At 38.4% G+C, this 19097-nt stretch overlaps 1 protein-coding gene, 1 non-coding gene and 1 pseudogene across 4 annotated transcripts in view; all 3 read right to left on the bottom strand.

The window, feature by feature from the left end:
* Window positions 1-19097, bottom strand: part of OXSR1 (oxidative stress responsive kinase 1) — a 99425-nt gene that overhangs the window by 8209 nt on the left and 72119 nt on the right. For all 3 annotated transcript variants that reach the window (XM_027088134.1, XM_027088135.1, XM_027088136.1), the window contains 5 exons: window positions 15189-15237; window positions 14506-14571; window positions 10213-10335; window positions 6096-6131; window positions 845-979 (listed from right to left, as the gene is read on the bottom strand). In XM_027088134.1, coding sequence (XP_026943935.1) covers window positions 845-979; window positions 6096-6131; window positions 10213-10335; window positions 14506-14571; window positions 15189-15237 — 409 coding nt within the window. The remainder of the gene's footprint in view (window positions 1-844; window positions 980-6095; window positions 6132-10212; window positions 10336-14505; window positions 14572-15188; window positions 15238-19097) is intronic.
* Window positions 1466-3336, bottom strand: LOC113610210 (protein phosphatase 1 regulatory subunit 14B pseudogene; annotated as a pseudogene).
* TRNAG-CCC (transfer RNA glycine (anticodon CCC)) lies at window positions 4746-4818 on the bottom strand. The gene has a single exon. It is a non-coding gene; the product is annotated as a tRNA-Gly (tRNA).

Below are 19097 nucleotides of genomic sequence, written 5' to 3'. Positions count from 1 at the left end.
GCTGCGGCATGCATGTGGGACTAGTTTCCTGACCAGGGATTGAACCTGGGCCCCCTGCATTGGGAGCACGGAGTCTTAACCACTGTGCCACCAGGGAAGTCCCTCCACATCTTCTAATGACCAAACTAATCCTCTCTGAAAACCATACAGCTGTCCCTTGCCTTACAGAGGATATACATTCTATTTAAGCCATTTATAAAACAAATCCAATCTTTCCATCAGTTTTCATAAGACAACTGTATATTTTCCCATATGATGGTCAGAAATGGAAAACTTGGGCAAAGAAAAGGTAAATGAAGGTAAATGTGACTAACTGGAAGAGCTCAGAGCAGTGATCTCCAAAGGCAGAGCACCACTGGGATGCAGATGAAAACAGTGCTCCGGGGACGGGGCGTGGGGGACGACGCACCCTGGGTGAGACAGCCTTCCCCAGCGATCCGAGAGGGCGAGGGAGAGGGAGCAGGAGCCATGGGGCGCCAGACCCCCCAGCGCCGTCCCTCCTGAGTGCAGGAGCCACCGGGGCACTGAGCCGCCTCAGTGGGCAAAACCCCTCGCCTTCGTGTGCGGAAAAAAAAAGCTGACAAGAAATTACCGCCCCCCCCCCCCAACTTTTGCTGTTTGAAATATTTCCATCATTAACTTATTTTGCTGCTAAATGAAACCTGTGTGATCTTTGTTAAACTCTTATCTGCATACATTTAAAACCGTGAAAACAGATTTCTAACTTCTTTCAAAATCTACCAGGACATCACCCTCATGGCACCAGGCGGCGGTCCACGTTAGCCTCCACCCTCTTCCTCCACCCGGATGGCTGACCACGAAAGAAAGCACATCCCTGCTGTACCTGAGGCTCCGCGGGGGTCGGCAGGGAGACTTGAGTTGGCTGTGCAGTCATCTGCCCAGCTGGCTGAGGTAGATGAGCAGAAATCTGTTCTGGAACTTGGAGTAAAGTACCCACAGGATCAGTTGTTGAAAACAGCTGTAACAAAAACACACACACACAGTGCTGCTTAAGCTGAGAGGAAAGGGAGGCGGGCCTGCTGACAGGCAAGCACTGCCGCAGAGAGACTTTTTAAAGTAGTCCTTGTGTAGTGAACCAGCCCATCTCTACATCCCCAAGACACACCTATTTCAAATGGAAGTCAAATATCTCTATGCTTTTTAAATTAATTAATTAATCTATTTGTTTATTTTTGGCTGTGTTGGGTCTTCGTTGCTGTGTGCGGTCTTTCTCTGGTTGCGGTGAGCAAGGGCTACTCTTCGTTGCAGTGCGCGGGCTTCTCATTGCGGTGGCTTCTCTTGTTGTGGAGCACAGGGCTTTAGGCATGGGGGCTTCAGTAGTTGCAGCATGTGGGCTCAGTAGTTGTGGCTCGCCAGCTCTAGAGCACAGGCTCAGTAGTTGTGGTGCACGGGATTAGTTGCTCCACGGCATGTGGCATCTTCCCGGACCAGGGATCGAACCCGTGTCCCCTGCATTGGCAGGTGGATTCTTAATCACTGCACCACCAGGAAAGTCCCACTTTTTTGTTTTTAAGAACTTCTTGAGGTATAATTTACGTCCCATGAAATTCACTGGTATTGCTGTTGTTACCAGCTTGCGGGGGGGGCAGCGATTGTTCTGTGGGAACCACGGTTCACCTGGGTCGAGGACCCTTACTTCTTCTGGCTGTGCTCAGCTTCTGCGTGCCTCGGATCTTGTCCAGCAAGCCAGAGACGAAGGCCTCGGTGGGTTTGTAACAGTCAACCAGCAGCTCCGTGACCCTGGTAGCTCGGGTATCATCGCTCTCCATGTCCAGAAGTTCATCCACGTCAATCTCCAGTTCTGGGATCTCTTCTTCCTGGCAGTCCTAGAGGTGAGTGAGCTGCTCCAGCATCCACTCCTCCAGGTTGAGGCGCCTCCGTAGCTCCTCGCGGTGCTACCCGACCGTGACCTTCCCTCGGCGCCTCACTGGGCCCTCGTCGTCCGCGCCGCCCGCGCCCTAGCCTGCAGCCCCAGGGGGGCTCTGAAAGTAGACGCGGGGCCCTGGGCCACCACTCCCCGGTCCAGGGGCCGGAGCCGCCAACGCCGCGCCCCCTGTAGGGCCGCTGTCCGCCATGGCGGCCGCCAGGGCCAAGTGCGTGCGTCGGGCCCCTCCCTGCGCCGCCACCTCTGGGACGCCCGCCAGCTGGCTCGGCCGCTGGCTCAGGTTAGCTTGTGAGCTCGTCTCCACACGGCTCCGCGGCGAGGGCGGCGGCGGCCTACAACTCAAGTGATTTTTAGAGAATTTCTACTTCTGTTAACATCCCTACAATCTGGTTTTAGAAAACTTCCATCAACTCTTCCCGTGCCCATTTACAGTTAACTCCGGCTCCCCCACCCAGCCCTAGGCAACCACTGATCTACTTTCTGCCTCTATCAATTTGCCTTTTGTGGACATTTCATATAAACCAAATTTTACAATATGCACTCTTTTTGTGTCTGGCTTCTTTAACTTAGTTTTTGAGTCAGTCATGTTGTAACAAATATAAGTAGTCCACTTTTTTTTCCTTCTTCAGAATAGTAGTTCTTTGTGTCCTGTTTATTTTTAAATACATCTATTCTATCCCCTTTGCCCAGCAAAATAGCACCTACAAAATACAGATGTAGTATATAGTATGAAATTATAGAAATGACATTTTTCTATGTTGGGGACGTTCCATTACTTCAAAAAAAGAAAATCAACCAATGGTTCCTTAACATAACTGCAATGCTTTTCAAAATGGATGTGAAGCTTTATAACTAACATAGACATTAAACATTATTTTGCGTGTTTGAAAATTTTAGTTATGTAATGGGGAAAAAAGACCGAAGTTGAGTACAAATTCAAGTTAAACATACTTAAAATTATAAGGTAATGGGGAAAATGATATCAATGTAATGGCCAAAATTTAGAATTAAAAGAGGAAAAAAATCAGAAGGGCAATGAGAGGTCTAATAGCTGTTATCATATAAGCAAAACAAGGAGACAAGGAAGTAAAATTTTGTGTTTACTTAGCTTCACATAAAGGAAACCAAAAGTTAGTCACTGGTTCCAGTTTTTGATAGAAAAACAGAACTTTAAGATTAGTTTTGAAAATGCTTAAAACTATTAGCACTATTTCAAAAAGACAGCTTCCAAACTGCATGCACATATATGTATACCTATAATCAAGACAGAAAGGTTATACAAAACAAAGTAATGAGAGGATGTGAAGAGACTGGAACCTTGTGCATTGCAGGTGGGAATGTAAAATAGGACATCCGTTATGGAAAACAGTATGATAGTTCCTCAAAAAATTAAAAATAGAATTACTATATAATCCAACAATTCCCTTCTGGGTATAGACCCAAAAGAATTGAAAGCAGGGACTCAAACAGATATTTGTGTGGCCATGTTCATAGCAGCATGAGTCACAATAGCCAAAAAGTAGAAGAAACCCAAATGCCCATTGACAGATAGATGGTTAAACAAATGCGGTTCACACACACACACAAATATGGAATATTATTCAGCCTTAAAAGGGAAGGAAAGAGGAAATTCTGATACATGTTACATAGATGAACCTTGAGGGCATTATGTAAGTGAAATACACAAGTCAGAAAAGGACAAATATTGTATGATTCCACTTTTATGAGGTACCTAGAGTAGTCAAATTCAAGAGACAGAAAATAGAATGGACGTTGCTAGGAGCTGGGGGGAGGAGAGAATAGGGAGTTATTGTTTAATGGGTACAGAGCTGGTTTTGCAAGATGAAAAGAACTCTGGAGATGGATGGTGGGGATGGTTGCACAACAGTGTGAATGTACTTAATGTCAGTGAACTGCACACTAAAAATGGTTAAGATGGTTAATTTTATGTTATGTGTATTTTATCATAATTTAAAAAACAACAACAAAGTTATGAGCATGAGACTATGACTATGAGCATGTACAAGTTCACGTGGAGAGGCTATTTAGGCAAAGGAACAAGGAGGAGACTAAAAAGAATAAGTCTGGGTAATATGTAAAATACCCTTCCATTCAATTTTTGAGAAACTAGGAATCAGTCAAGATAGGTTAAGTTAGAGCGTAACAAATAATCTTAAATTCTCAGTAAATTACAAGAACAAAAGTTATTACTTTTTTGAAAACATTTTGCTTGTTTTAGAATTATTTTCCTTTTTTAAAAAACTGAAGTATAATTCATCGACTTACAATAGTATATTAGCTTCAGGTGTACAACATAGCGATTGGTATTTTTATATATTAAAAAATGATCACTACAATAAATCTAGTTACCATCTGTCACCTACAAAGTTATTACAATATTATTGACTGTATTCCCTATGCGGTACATTACATCCCCATGACTTATTTATTTTTTATAACCGGAAGTTTGTACTTCTTAATCTCCCCCACATATTTCACAATTCCCCTCACGCCCCTCCCCTTTGGCAACCACCAGTTTGTTCTCTGTATCTATGAGACTATTTCTGTTTTGTTTGTTCATTTGTTGTTTTTCAGATTCCACATATAAGTTACATCATATGGTATTTGTCTTTCTCTGACTTATTTCACTTAGCATAATACCCTCAAGGTCCATCCATGTTGTTGCAAATGGCAAGATTTCATTCCTTCTTTGACTAATATTTCTTTCTTTTTTAAAAAAAAATTTATTTATTTATTTGGCTGCCCTGGGTCTTAGTTGTGGCATGTGTGATCCTAGTTGTGGCATATGAACTCTTGGTTGCGGTATGTGGGACCTTAGTTCCCCGACCAGGGATCGAACCTGGGCCCCCTGCATTGGGAGTGCAGAGACCTGGCCACTGGACCATCAGGGAAGTCCCTGACTGAGTAATATTTCATTGTGTATATATACATATATATCATATCTTCTTTATCCATTCATCTATTGATGGATACTTAGGTTGCTTCCATATCTTAGCTACTGTAAATAATGCTGCAATGAATACGGGATGCATATATCTTTCTGAATTAGTGTTTTTGGGAAAATACCCAGAAGTCGATTTGTGGGATATATGATTGTATTTTTAGTTTTTTGAGAAACTGTTTTCCATAGTGGCTGCACCAATTTACATTCCCACCAACAGTGCACGAGGCTTCTCTTTTCTCTATATCCTCACCAACACTTGTCTTTTTGATAATAGCCATTCTGACTGGTGTGAGGTGATAAAGTTATTTCTTGCACACACTTCAAGTCCATCTGTGGCCAGCAGAGGCTAAATTTGGTACATAAATTTGCAGCAGGGATGCAGGTCATGATGGCAGGGGCAAGGGAACCCAGGGAATCACAATGTGGCTCTTCCTTCTGCTCACATTTTATTGGCCAAAGTAACTGCCACGGCCATGAGTAACTTCAAGGGGCAGAAAAATGCAATTCTACAGCATACCAAGAAGAAGAGCCAGAAATCTTAGTGAATAGCAGTTCTAATTCAAGTTGTCAGATGCTAGCCTGTAATAAGCTGAGGTACAGTATTTTCAGTCTTAAACATAATCCTGTACATAATTATATTACTATATATACAAATGAAGTGGAAAAAATAGTTACTTTTAAGCATGTGGCAAGAACAAATTGGATTAAGAGCAAGACATGTGTGCCATTAAACCAAATATTGAATACTCACGAGATGATTATTTTCTTTAGGTAAGGAGCATAAGGCAGGCCAGCCTAACAGGCGTCTGTTTAGTAGGATTCCCTATCACACTGAGGCAGTAACTATAGACATCAGAATCTATTTGACAAGAGGCTGAGGAAAAAAGTCCAAAAAGCAAAGGCAGCATATGACAGATTCCTGGACAGGCTAATGCAAAAAGACTAATTTCCACTTTAAGCAGCCCAAGATAAAAACAGCCGTTCATAAAGTCAAGCAAGCAAAAAAGAACATTCTGGGTTCTTAGGCCCACTTTTAAAATGAGTGCAATGGCACCATTTACTGCAAAGATACATTCAAACTCAGAATCGATAGCTCTCATAAAATTCGACTGGCATAAGTTCCCATTCCCGTTTAGGCACATACCAAAAAGTGTGCTTAACATTAAAACCAAACCAAAACAAAAGCACATATACTTTAATGATTCAATAATCACAACTACTTACCTCAGAATTTGTTAATGAGTCTTTCACTCTGGGAGACTAAAAGAAATACAAAAAAAGGAGGCTTGTTAACTGAAAACTCAGGTTACTTGTAGTCAGTTCCAAACTGCACGGAATGTTGAAATGCAAGTCAACTCCATTTCACTCTGATCCATAATTAACTCATCGGTAACTCTAGTGAGAGTTTTCTGGAAAAAGAAAACTGTCATGATACTACTGTATTCTTTGTCCAGGTAGCCTGTAACGCATCAATATACCTACGGTATTTTAAGTCTAGAACTTGAGGTTTATAAGCAAACATAATGGGACTGAGCTATCAGTTAGTAGGGAGGTCACATTCTTCAAAGTTCAATTCTTTCTACTAATCATGAACATATTATGTGCATAATATCTCAAACCAAATGTAAACATTCGAGCTAATTATCCAACACATTCTTAAAGCAGAGTAATTCTGATTATAGGCTTTAATGAAGAAAACTCTTGAGCCAAAATTGAAATACTAATTACAATATGCCATATGAAAATCTAAAGCTAAATTGATTCAGTAGATCATAAGTTAGTAGTAATTCTGGATACAGGCACTGGAGAATACATAAAACAACAACATATCTCTAAACAAACGTCAATTTATGGTAAATTCTACCAAGTGTGAATTTAGACTTCTTATAAGGTCAGTTTAGGTTTTTAAAATTTTCATTACCATTTTATTAAGGAGAATCAAGGTACAGGCAACAGCTAATGGGTTACAGCAAGTATACAGCCAACACAAAACCTTAAAAAAAACTTTGTTTGGAAATAATTTCAAACTTACAGAAAGTTGTTAGAATAAGAATAATACAAAGAACACTGCTATACCCTTTACCCAGATTCATCCATTACTAACCTTTTTCCTCATGTGCTTTATTATTTAGTGTTCACGTTCTCTCTTTTTAAATATATATATTTAATCAGTCCTGTACCATTTGAGAATAAGTTGCATATAATCATAGCTCTTTACAACTGAATAGTCACTGTGTATTTCTTCCTCTTCTTCTTTTTTTTAAAAATATTTATTTATTTGGCTGTGCCGGGTCTTAGTTGTGGCACTCGGGATCTTCGTTGCTGCGTGCGGGATCTTTGTTGCAGTGTGCGGGATCTTTAGTTGTGGCATGAGGGATCTAGTTCCCTGACCAGGATTGAACCCGGGCCCCCTGCATTGGGAGGGCAGAGTCTTAACCACTGGACCACCAGGAAAGTCCCCACTGTGTACTTAAGAATAGGGATATTCTCTTACATAACTTCACACTACTAAAGCAATCAACTTAAGTAAATTAAAAAATAATACTTTAATTTACTCTCTATAATCCAACTTTTCCAATGACCTCCTACACATAATCATTCCCCCCTGCCTACTACACACTCTATTTGAATAGAATGCTCCTAATTTGTGGTTTGTCTGATGTTTCCTCATGATTCAGACTTAAATGAATTCTACAGAGTGACGTATCCTTCCTATAGTGTCATATCTTAGGGAATCACATGTTCCTCTACCCCTCATTAGTGATGTTAATTTTAATCATTGAGTCAAGGCATTTTCTAATTTCTCAGGTACGCAGTATTTTTTTCTTGCAACTAATAGGCCATCTATGGAGAGAAACTTTAAGACCATGTAAATATCCTGTTCATCAAAATTTTCCCATATGTTTAGCACCTATTGATGATCCTTGTCTGATCTAACATTTACGATTGTTTTATGATGGCTGTAAAATGATGAACTTCCCCATCCACTCCTACATTTACCAGTCAGCACTGGCAGTTACTGTAATGAAAACCCATCCCCCCCCCCATGTATTTATATATCTGTTTATTATTAGTATGGGCCTATAGATTCCTATTTTTTAAATGATTTATAATTTATTCCTACACTTAATGATTTTGATTGTTAAATTCTCCCTAATTTGGCCAGTGGGAGCTCCTTCAACCTGGCTCATATTATTATGACTTTTTTAAAAATAAAAGATCTTTTCTTTCTGTCAAAAGAAGATATTCCAGATTTATCTTGCATTTTCCCTGTGTAAGCCCTGGAATCAGCCATTTCTCCAGTGAGCCTTTGTTCTTTAGTAGGGAATGACATTAGAAACCACGATCTGGGCATAAGGTATGTTTACTCTTGTAATCTTCGATTAGATGACAGAAACTGTGAATTTTACCTTGTTGCATGCTGATAATTTCTATAAATCTTCTTGAGCTTTGTTTTGGAATACAGTAAAGTTACTTGGAAATAGTTTAATCCTTTTGGATCCTGCTTTGATGAGCTGTTAGTTGGGTCTGGAGCAGTGTTCGGTCTAGGGCAATATATTACACCCCATTACTAAGCACTCTACCAAATGCCCTGTGAATTATAAGTTTCTCCAGTCTAACTGCTGTTCCTGGCTGTGTGAGTGCTGGGCACTTTCTCCACATGGGTAGTTTTCTCACATATAGTCACTGATAAGTATGCTGCTGAATACTCAAAAGGGAAGCTCTAAGCTTCTTTCTCTGGGTAGCTCTCTCCTCCTTGGTACTCTACCTTATCAAATTTTATCTGCCTTGATCTCTTACCTCTATTTACTCAACTCTCAAAAACACTTTTCAAGCCACAGTGAAAAGAAAACTGCCCCCAAACTGACTTGGATGTTAGAATTAGCAGAGAAGGACATTAAAATAATTATTATATATTCGTATCTTCAAAAAGTTAAGTAGAGACATTGAAGATGCCAAAACAACACCAAATCAAACTTCTAGAAACTAACAACCAAATCAAACACCAAATCAAAATTCTCGTATTACACCTGAGATGGAAAGGAGACTGGATGGGAGATTAGCAGCAGATTAACACTGCAGAAGAAAGACTAATGAACAGGCCAGCACTAGAAACTATGCAAAATGAAACTGAGGGAAAAAGAATTTTTAAAACATGAAAAGACGATCAGTGAGCAGTCAGATGACTTTAAGCAGCCTAATATACATGTTATTGGACTCTCCAAGGTGGAAGGACAGAAAAAGCATTTGAAAATGTAATAGCTGAGGGACTTCCCTGGTGGTCTAGTGGTTAAGACTCCACACTCCCAATGCAGGGGGCCCAGGTTCAATCCCTGGTCAGGGAACTAGATCCCACATGTGGCAATGAAGATCCCACGTGCCACAATTAAGACCCAGTGCAGCCAAATAAATAAATAAACAAATAAATAAATATTAAAAAAAAAGAAAATGTAATGGCTGAAAACTTTCCAAACTTGATTAAAAAACTGTAAACCCAAAGATCCAAGAAGCTCAATAAACCCTAAACATGAAACATGGAAAAAAAAAAAAAAAGATACACCTAGACATACCATATCAAATTGCTCAAAACCATTCATAAAGAAAAATATCTTAAAAGCAGCCAGAGTAAAAACAAATGTGACTTATAAATGAAAAGGTAAGTATACAAGCAGATTTAATACTGGAAACAATACAAACAAGAAAATGTTGGAACAAATTCTTTAAGATATAGGCCCACCTCATTTTATTGCACTAGGCTTTATTATGCTTTGCAGATATTGCATTTTTTTACAAATTGAAGGTTTGTGGCAACCCTGCACTGAGCAAGTCTATCAGCGCCATTTTTCAAATAGTATTTGCTCACTTCATGTCTTGGTGTCCACTTCTAGCAAAAACTAACACACTCGCACACACGATCCAGGATATACCCATTGAAGAAGAGGTGCACTGTTCCTCTTCAGGTAGAAAGTTAACAGACTTTAGGGACAAAGTTTCAATTGTTAGGCTTTCAAATTCTCTAATCTTTTCTTCTGCAGTGTTTAATCAGCCATTCATCTAATCCAGTGTGTTTTCATCTCAGACACTATAGTTTTTATTTCTCGATTTAGGTCATTTTTATATACCCTAAATATTATCACAGTAAAACAGATATGCCAGTCCCCTTTTCCATGTAGAATTACTTGGGCTCCTGTTGTTAATAAGTTGTTCAAGAAAATTCTGTCTGTATTTTTTATATTTTAGCTGGTTAAACTGAACAGAACCACAGAATATAGTATTATCTCAGAGGCTTCAGACAAAAAGATAGAACTCTAGCTAAAGCATATAGTTTAACAAAACTTACCCTGAGTTGTGAAATTGCTGCTTTCCCTTCCTCACTTTCTTCATCAAATTCATCATCACTCCACTCCCAGCCACCATCTTCTGTCTTATGAAGACGGCCACTGGAACCTGGTACTCTCCGAACCTGCTCATTAGGAAGAGAGACGTGGACTATGGTAGTGTTTGACACTTACTATATAGAAAAGTCAGCCATATTCTCTCTCCTTCTATTACTTCAATGTTGTAAGCAGATAATAATTTTCCCAATAGAGAAGTTTTCCTATATAAACTCACATCCTCCATCCTTCCCTTGCTTTCTGTTCATAATCTCCACTATTTGTCTTTACTCACAACCACTGACCCTCCCTGTACTCCCATATTCTGAGCCTGCACATCATCCAAATCCTTCTTATGTGAAGTCACAGGTCAAATCTGATTAATGGTTTCGTATCTTGAGACACTGAAAAAAGGTGTGGGGGGGTGGAGTTTAAGCCCTCAAATAAATAAACCCAAGATAAAGAAGATGCTGCTCTTTTTTTTCAATTTTAATGTTTAAAATCACAATTATACCTCCATAGTTTCAAAAGTACTACAGCTATGCAAGTGTTGTTAAGAAAAAGAGCAGTCCCCTAACTTTCATATTCTTCCTCACAGGCAACCACTTTCAATTCATGTTAGCTTATTCTTTTGGAATTTATATTTATCTCTCTGAGTAACCTGTTCTTATTATTACCCCTTGATTTTCTAGTTTTAGGAATTATCTATTGAACTTCCTGCTATGCAAATGAGAATTAAACCCTATTATCAATCCCCTACTCTTTTTTCAGTAATTTTCAGTAATTCAGTAATTACTTTTTTAAGTAATTTTGCTTAAATCAATATTCAGTGTTTATATAACATGATTATATAAACTATACAGGTGAACCTTATTATATATTACAATTACTTTTCTTTTCTGCATAACTTTTTAATTTCCCCTGGAGTTAATATTTGCTTATTTCTTACTTGTCATATTCATCTCTCAATTCTCTCCCTGCTGTGTAAATCTCCTCTCACCATATTCACATATATTAGGTATTCATCAGTATTATCTTCTTGAGAAAGCCTCTCACCAGAGCCTCCTGATCTGTTCCACCAGACTGACACCAGGTCTGGTACTTTAGATCTCACTCTACCGTCATCTAGAGGACCATGCTTCCTAGATCACATGACTTCCCTGTTCTTACTTTAAACACTTCCTCTACTATCAACATGGCACATTTATTAAAGCCAAGCATTTCTGAACATAACTTGATTCTGTTCCCACACTTCACTTACAGTCTGACTGGTTAAAAAAAAAATCTGGGTTAGAAAACATTTTTTTTTCATAATGTTGAAATAGTGCTGCATTGTGATGTGGCTTCCAGAGATGCTGCTGAGGTCATTATGACCCCGATCCTGTCCGTGCCCTGTCCCCCTTCTCTGGAAAGCTACACATCTTCTTTTCGTCTCCGGTATTATGAGCTACCATGGTAAATGTGCCTTACTGTTGGTCTATTTTCATTCACTGTGCTGGGTACTTGGGCTCTTTCAATCTGGAAATTCAGAAAATTTTTCTTGAATTATTTTTTCAGTAATTTCTTTTCTTCTGTTTTTCTCAGTTCTCCTTTTCTGGAACTCTTTTAACTCAAATATTGAGGCTTCTCAAATAATCTTCTAATGTTCTCATCTTTTCTGTTACCTATCTCTTGGCCTTTTGGCTCTGTTTTCTGGGAAATTCCTCAACTTTACCCTAAAATCTTTGTAAAGAATTTTTTTCATTTCTTCTATAATGTTTTCAATTTCCAAGAGCCATTGGTGGTAGCGCCATTCTCTAAATGCTTCTTTTTTAAAAGTAACAGCTTTACAGAGATATAATTCATATATCGTAAAATTGACCCATTTAAGGTATTACAATCCAATGATTTTTAGTATATTCAGAGTTGTGAAACCATCTCCACAATCAAATTTTGGTCATTTTCATCACTCCCTCCACCCCCCAAAAAACATCCCATACCCATTAGCAGTCACTGCCCTTTTCCCTACAATTTGCTCAAGTCCTAGGCAACCAATAATCTACTTTCTGTCTCTATACATTTGCCTATTCTGGATAGTTCACATAAATGGAATCATAGAATATGTCTTTCAATTAGCATACTGTTTTAAAGGTACACCCATGTTATGGCATGTATCAGTACTTCATTCATTATTTCTGAATAATATTCCATTGTATAGGTACATGACATTTTATATATCCATTTATAATAGATGGACATTCAGGTTGTTTCCACTTTTTAGTTATGAAGAATACTTCTATGAACATTCATGTACATATTTTTTTTTAACATTACTCTCTTTTCATTCCAGTCCTTACCCAAGGTAAGATTTCCAGAGATAAAGGCAAATTCAAAATACCTTCTATTTTAAGAAAGGATTTCAGAGCATTTTACCAGTAATATCTAGTAATAACCATTTTACTGCTACAGGCTTCATCACTGTGGTATTGTATTATTTGTTTGTAAATCTTTCCCCTACCCAAGGTGTGTCCTTAAGGGCAGGGAAAGTATCTTCATCACTTTTATATTTCTAGTATCTGGCACAGTGCCTGGCACATAACAGACACTCAGTACATGGTATAGAAGGGAGGCTGGATCTATAAGGAGTGTGAAAGCATCTTTGGGAATGCAACAAGGTAGAGAAAAGAATATAAAGCAGTAACCTTTCAAGGAGCTACCAGTGCAGTTATAAATGCTGCAGCTACTAATGCCTCGATAAACAGCTTGGAATAGGGACGGGCATATTTGAAAATCTACAGATGGTCACCAAACTGCCTTCCAAGGAGATCTAGCCAGATCAGTTGCATGGTCTTTGTTATACTGAATAGAGTATGCAAACTGAAAGGCCCCACCAGCCCCCTTTCCACTCCCTCTCAAGGCCTGCCATGCCCAACTCCTCACCCAAACACCTGCTGAGTGAATATCTGAAAAGTAACCATTTGAAGGTATGCCAAATTACTAGCTTACCTAGACCACTAATATCTTGGTTTCGTCCTGCCTTAAGGGTAAAGGACTTATGTTTGTTCACTATTTTAAGGCTAGGTTACCCAAATAATATTGAAGGAAAGCCACAATCATCTTTTCTACTTTACTAACATTTCAAAAGAGTTCAAAGTTGACAGCTTTGTGTATTGTAATAGGGAGGCATGTGGTATATGCTGCTTCCTTCTGCTGCCGATGGAATTCCAACAGAAACCAGAATGTTACTACTGGAAACAGATGAACTTCCTCTCATTGTTCCTGTACTTTTTCACATTAATCGTGAAATAATGGGGAAGTGGCTTCTACTTTAGTCAGGGGGAAGGACATAAGACTGAATTATTTAATTTTTTAAACTCTTTTCTTCTTAAAACATGTAGTTCTTCCAGTCAGCCAAGAGAAAGGATACTGTTATTTAATAGAAATTCACTCAGCCGAAGCAGCTTAGGATATAGATGTGGATGTTCAGCTTGAAGCTGTTTCCAACATTGCTGATGGTTTTTAATGTGGCTATATTTAGCCTCTCCTATCTCCCTCACGTGGCTTCAATGGGATTCACTTGGTACTCTGAACACTTTCTTCCATCAATATGAAGAATCCCCGGAAGTACCCATGGTGGATTTTTCTTCTCCGCCAACTTCCCAGCCATGGGCGTGTCTCTCCGCCAGCCCTCGGCTGACGGCGATTGGACCCATGTACATATTTTTATGTGTACATGTTTTCAATGCTCTTGGGTGTGACTAGGAGTGGAATTGCTGGGTCATATGGCAACTTTGTTTAGCCTTTTGTGAAACTGCCCGACTGCTTTTTAAAAGTGGCCACACCATTTTCCATTCCCGTCAGTAATGTGTAAGGGCTCCAATTTCTCTACATCTTTAGCAACACTTGTTATTGTTTGTCTTTTTTGATATAGTTATCCTAGTGGGTGTGAAGTGGTGTCTTCATTGTTTTTGTATGGTGTGAAGAAACTTCACAACTTTACAATTTACTCTGGTAGTTGCAAACAGTGATTTAACAGAATTTAGAATTAATTCATTAATTACGTAACATACCTTTTCATTCTAGTTGATAGTGGAGTAATACCAAGGCATACAGTAGACTATTGCTAAAAGAATATATCAAAGAATGCTAAAGATAAGACTGAAAGAAAATGAGTAATACTCATACTGTTAACACAGTATTAGTTAAATATACTTTCAAAATGCAAAAGTAAATCTATTCTAAGTAATTTCCCAGAAAAACTGAGTAAAACCCCCATTTACCTTTCTAGCTCTTTCAGAAATGGTTGGTGCTCTCTGCAATATTTTTTCTTGAAGAAATTCTTTATTCTGGAGAGGAAAAATAAGTATTTTCTTCTCACAAGAAGTTTTTATTGAACAAAATAACTGACACAGAAATATTCACAATTAAAATGTGATACAGTAACTGTTTTATAAAGAAGTTTGAAAAAAGCTTCTGAAGCTCCTTAGTATATTACTACCATGACTTTATAAATTGAGAAAAATCTTTAGTGTACTGTAAAAACCATTATCTATGAAAAGTTTGCTTTAACATATGTCCTTTGGGATCATGGTCCCACATTTCCCAACTACAGTAACATCCTACTTAACCCACATCTTTGGGAAATGAGATGTTTACTAATTCAGTAGTAAACCCTGAAATGCGAGTTCAGTATATTTCACAGAATTTTCCACAGATTTTATTTATAATGGTAAAGTTTAATATTCATTTTTCCTGTTTTAAGTTTTACCTGACACTTAATTTATATGAAAAATACATTTATCTTATATACCAAAGATTATATAAATAGTGCCCTCAGCAATTATTTGATCTACCATCATTCTTCCAAAAATAATCATCTTAATGCAACATCTGAACAGTGAACCTAATTTAGGTAATTGAGGAGGATCATATGAACACATGAAATCAAGTTAGAATGTCCTACCTTTGCTTTTTGGAAAAATTTGTGCCTTAACAGTTCTGCTGCTGTTGGTCTAAAACCAGAAAAGAAAGTTTTTATAAATTCAAGTGGAATGTGGGTTTTCATTTTCAAAAATGATTTCTTGAGCATCAAGATAAAAACTCAGTGTACTCCACTGTCCTCAACCTACTAAAAACCAAAAAGGATAAACTCAGTACAAGACATCGAACAAAATTAAAAAACTCAAATAGAAATGTTCTGATAATAATTATTGTAGGCTCTTTCAAAAATTCATTAGTGAAATGTTTCTTTTAAAAGCATGATTTCTTAGTGCCTTTCAATATATTTGCTATTTAATATTATTTCCCAAGAAGTTGGCTTTATCTGCTTTAACGAGGCAAAAAAATATATTTAAACTCACAAATCAAGCCCTGTGCTTCTTGCCACATGGTTGCTTGCAAGCCTTCAACTTAGGTAACTACATATTTTTTAAAAATAATTTCACAATTTCCTTTAAAAAAACTGAAGATTCTAAGAGTAACGTATAGTCCCCCAATTTAATCTAAACTCAGGTTTTTTTTAATTAATTTATTTTTACTTATTTTTTTCTTATTTTTGGCTGTGTTGGGTCTTCGTAGCTGTGTGCAGGCTTTCTCTAGTTGTGGCGAGCAGGGGCTACTCTTCGTTGCTGCGCGTGGGCTTTTCACTGTGGTGGCTTCTCTTGTTGCGGAGCACGGGCTCTAGAGCGCGTGGGCTTCAGTAAATGCGGTGCATGGGCTCAGTAGTTGTAGCTTGTGGGCTCTAGAGCGCAGGCTCAGTAGTTGTGGCGCACGGGCTCAGTTGCTCCGTGGCATGTGGGATCTTCCTGGACCAGGGCTCGAATCTGTGTCCCCTGCATTGGCAGGCGGACTCTTAACCACTGAGCCACCAGGGAAGCCCTAAACTCAGTTTTTAACTCAACTGTGTACAGTCTTACTTCATTGGCATAAAGGCACTGTTGTCCATTTCACAAACTAGTATGACTGAGAATAAATAATAAATACTACACTTAAGAAACTGGACCTGATTAACACCACATACCTACCATGTAATCTTGAGCAAATCACTTCTCTAAGGTTCAGTATTACCTGGCCAAGTCCTTAAAAGCAGTGGTTCTTAAACACTGCTGTGCATTACAATATCTGGGAGTTAAAAAAAAAAATCCTTGGGACTAAAGACATGAGGGTCATATTCTAGCTATGTCAGAGCAACAAGGTAGAAGCAGCCTACGTTTTGGATTGCCCTTCTGAAATAGAGTTGTCATACCACATGTGAACTGTTACACAAGAGAGAAATAAAGTCTTATCTTATTTAAAAAAAAAAAAATCCTGATGCCCAGGCTGTTCCCCTTAACACTTAAAGCAGAATCTGTGGGGGCAAACCTGGGTATCAGCAGTTTTTAGAACTCCCCAGGTGATACCAATATGTACTCAAGCTTGAGAACCAGGGCCTCAGAGGATTCTGACAGATTAAAAGAGAGAGTCAGTGTGGAAGTGCTATGCAAACTGAAAGTAGACATTACCATTCCTATTTTTTTCATTCAGTCACAATTTCAAAATGTTCAACAGTTTGCACAACACTGTTTTTTATGATTCATTCTTTTCTTCTAGGTTCACTTCCTTCTTTCTAAAGTACACTTTAGAGGAGTTCTTTAAGTGATTAAAACATGACTAGAAAACTCAATTTTTGTCTGAAAAATAACTTAATTTCATGCTTACTGTTGAATGATAGTTTGACTAGATGGAGAATTCTGGGTTAACAGCTTTTTTTTTCTCAGCACTGTTCCAGTATATTCTGGCCTTGACTGTTGTTTTTGGGGAAGTGGCTGTCAATCTGCCTGCTATTCCTCAGTACGTAATCTGTTCTCTCAGGTCGCATTTAAGAGCTTCTCTTTGCCTTTGTGTCCAGTAGTTTCACGACAATGTGTACAAGTGGGAAAAGAGGGATACCACTTGGAATCTGGGGTGATATTTCCTTAGCCTGAAAATAAAGGTATTTCATCAATTCAGAAAATTCTCAGCTGTTATTTCTTCGAATGTTGCTTCTAGTTCACAGCGGTAGTGTTACACTGTGCGTTTTGTAATTCTGGATTGTGATCTCTTCAGTGCAAGAATTTCATAGGGGACTTCCCTGGCAGTGCAGTGGTTCAGAATCTGCCTGCCAATGCAGGGGACACAGGTTCAGTCCCTGGTACGGGAAGATCCCACATGCCACGCAGCAACTAAGCCCGTGTGACAAAACTACTGAGCCCGCACGCCACAACTACAAAGTCCGCGTGCTGCAACTACTGAAGCCCGTGTGTCTAGAGCCTGTGCTCCGCAACAAGAGAAGCCACCGCAATGAGAAGCCCATGTATCGCAACAAAGAGTAGCCCCCGCTCGCCGCAGCTAGAGAAAGCCTGCACGCAGCAACAAAGACCCAACACAGCCAAAAATAAATAAAATTTAAAAAACGAAAAAAAGAATCTCATGGACCTGAGTTTTGGAAGTATTCTAACAGTGCAGTTTCCAATTGCTTCTGCCAGAAATAAAACTGGCTTAGTAATAACTGTTTTACTTTCTAATCCTGTGGATTCCTGGATAATATGGGTATAAATTCAGACTGTAAACCTGCAGAATGTCCAGGTCAGAGGGCTGGATTATTCAGGAAAGATTTCTGTTGTGTCTCTGTGATGATGGACAGATTTTTTTTTGTTTTTTGGTCTCTCCTTTTACTCAGGATGCAGACTTCTGAATGTCCTAGCTTTAAGCAGAGATCTCAGTTCAAAATCCCCATTGGGTAGGCCCAATATCTCATTTCCAGTCCCCACTTGGAAGTTAAAAATCCAAACCAGTAGGTTATTGGAATGAATAGTGTCCTACTGAGGGGAGCCACAGAATTAGTTTATGATAGTTCTTGGATTTATGGCTTCCTTATTAATTCTGGCATCTGAAGACATCCCTTTATTGCAAGTTCATCTCTGTATTTGGTTTTTTAAGTTGGATAGATTTAGCCAGCATTTCTGGGTGTTTGTAACAAGAGAATTCTGTTATTTTAGTCAACTAACTTGGCAGAAGCAAAAGCATTACCTATGTTTTATACCAATTTATTCAGAAAGAGAAAAAAAGTTCTAAAAACAAAGGTTTGAATTTTACTGCCTGTTTTCTTACCCTTTCCAATATTTCCAACAGTAAATTTTGAAGCCCATTATATATACTAAAGACACGATCAAGGATGTCAGTTCAAATCTTTTACTTTTGTTGAGCTTTAGAAAAATCAAAATTAAAGACCTCTTAGTGCTAAGAAACTGAGTGGACTATGTATATACTATGTGAAACAGAAAAATAAGACAGAGTGGGAACAGGGCCCAAGGTTAGAAATCAGGAGTTTTGGTTGACCTCCAAGATAAAAGATTGTATTCAATGATCTTCAACATTCTATGCTTCTGTTTAATTCATAACGATACACACATTAGATGATCATGTTTCTCTTACTTACATGCCACCCAATTTTTCTAATGTTGACAATAAGCTCTTTGACTTTTTGGTCCACTTAACTAAAATATCTTTCTAGTAAGGAAATAAGTATGACTATTCGACATTAAATATAATATTTGCTATGTATATTGCTCTTGTTATTAAAATTGTAAAGAGCATTAAGATACTGCTTTACTTACAACTCTTAAATGCAAATTGAAAATAAGCCCTCCCACTAACTTGGCATTTCCGTAACATAGAAATTTATAATTATAAGAAATTAACCAGGAAATAGCTTAACTATTTAGGGTACACTGTATACTAAAAAGAAGGGAGAAAGTAATTCACTCATTCCAGTCTAGTATAATGGTCTGTGCATTTTTCCCCTAATGTTTGTATTTAGTTCCTTTGAATTCGCTGTGCATGTATGTATGTATGG

Source organism: Aethalodelphis obliquidens, unplaced genomic scaffold (genome assembly GCF_003676395.1).
Source record: "Aethalodelphis obliquidens isolate GAN/ISIS:26980383/991018 unplaced genomic scaffold, ASM367639v1 scaffold62, whole genome shotgun sequence".
NCBI classification, from domain to species: domain Eukaryota; kingdom Metazoa; phylum Chordata; class Mammalia; order Artiodactyla; family Delphinidae; genus Aethalodelphis; species Aethalodelphis obliquidens.
The sequence above is the reverse complement of the archived record's forward strand: the minus strand, read 5'-3'. Positions and strand labels throughout refer to the sequence as shown.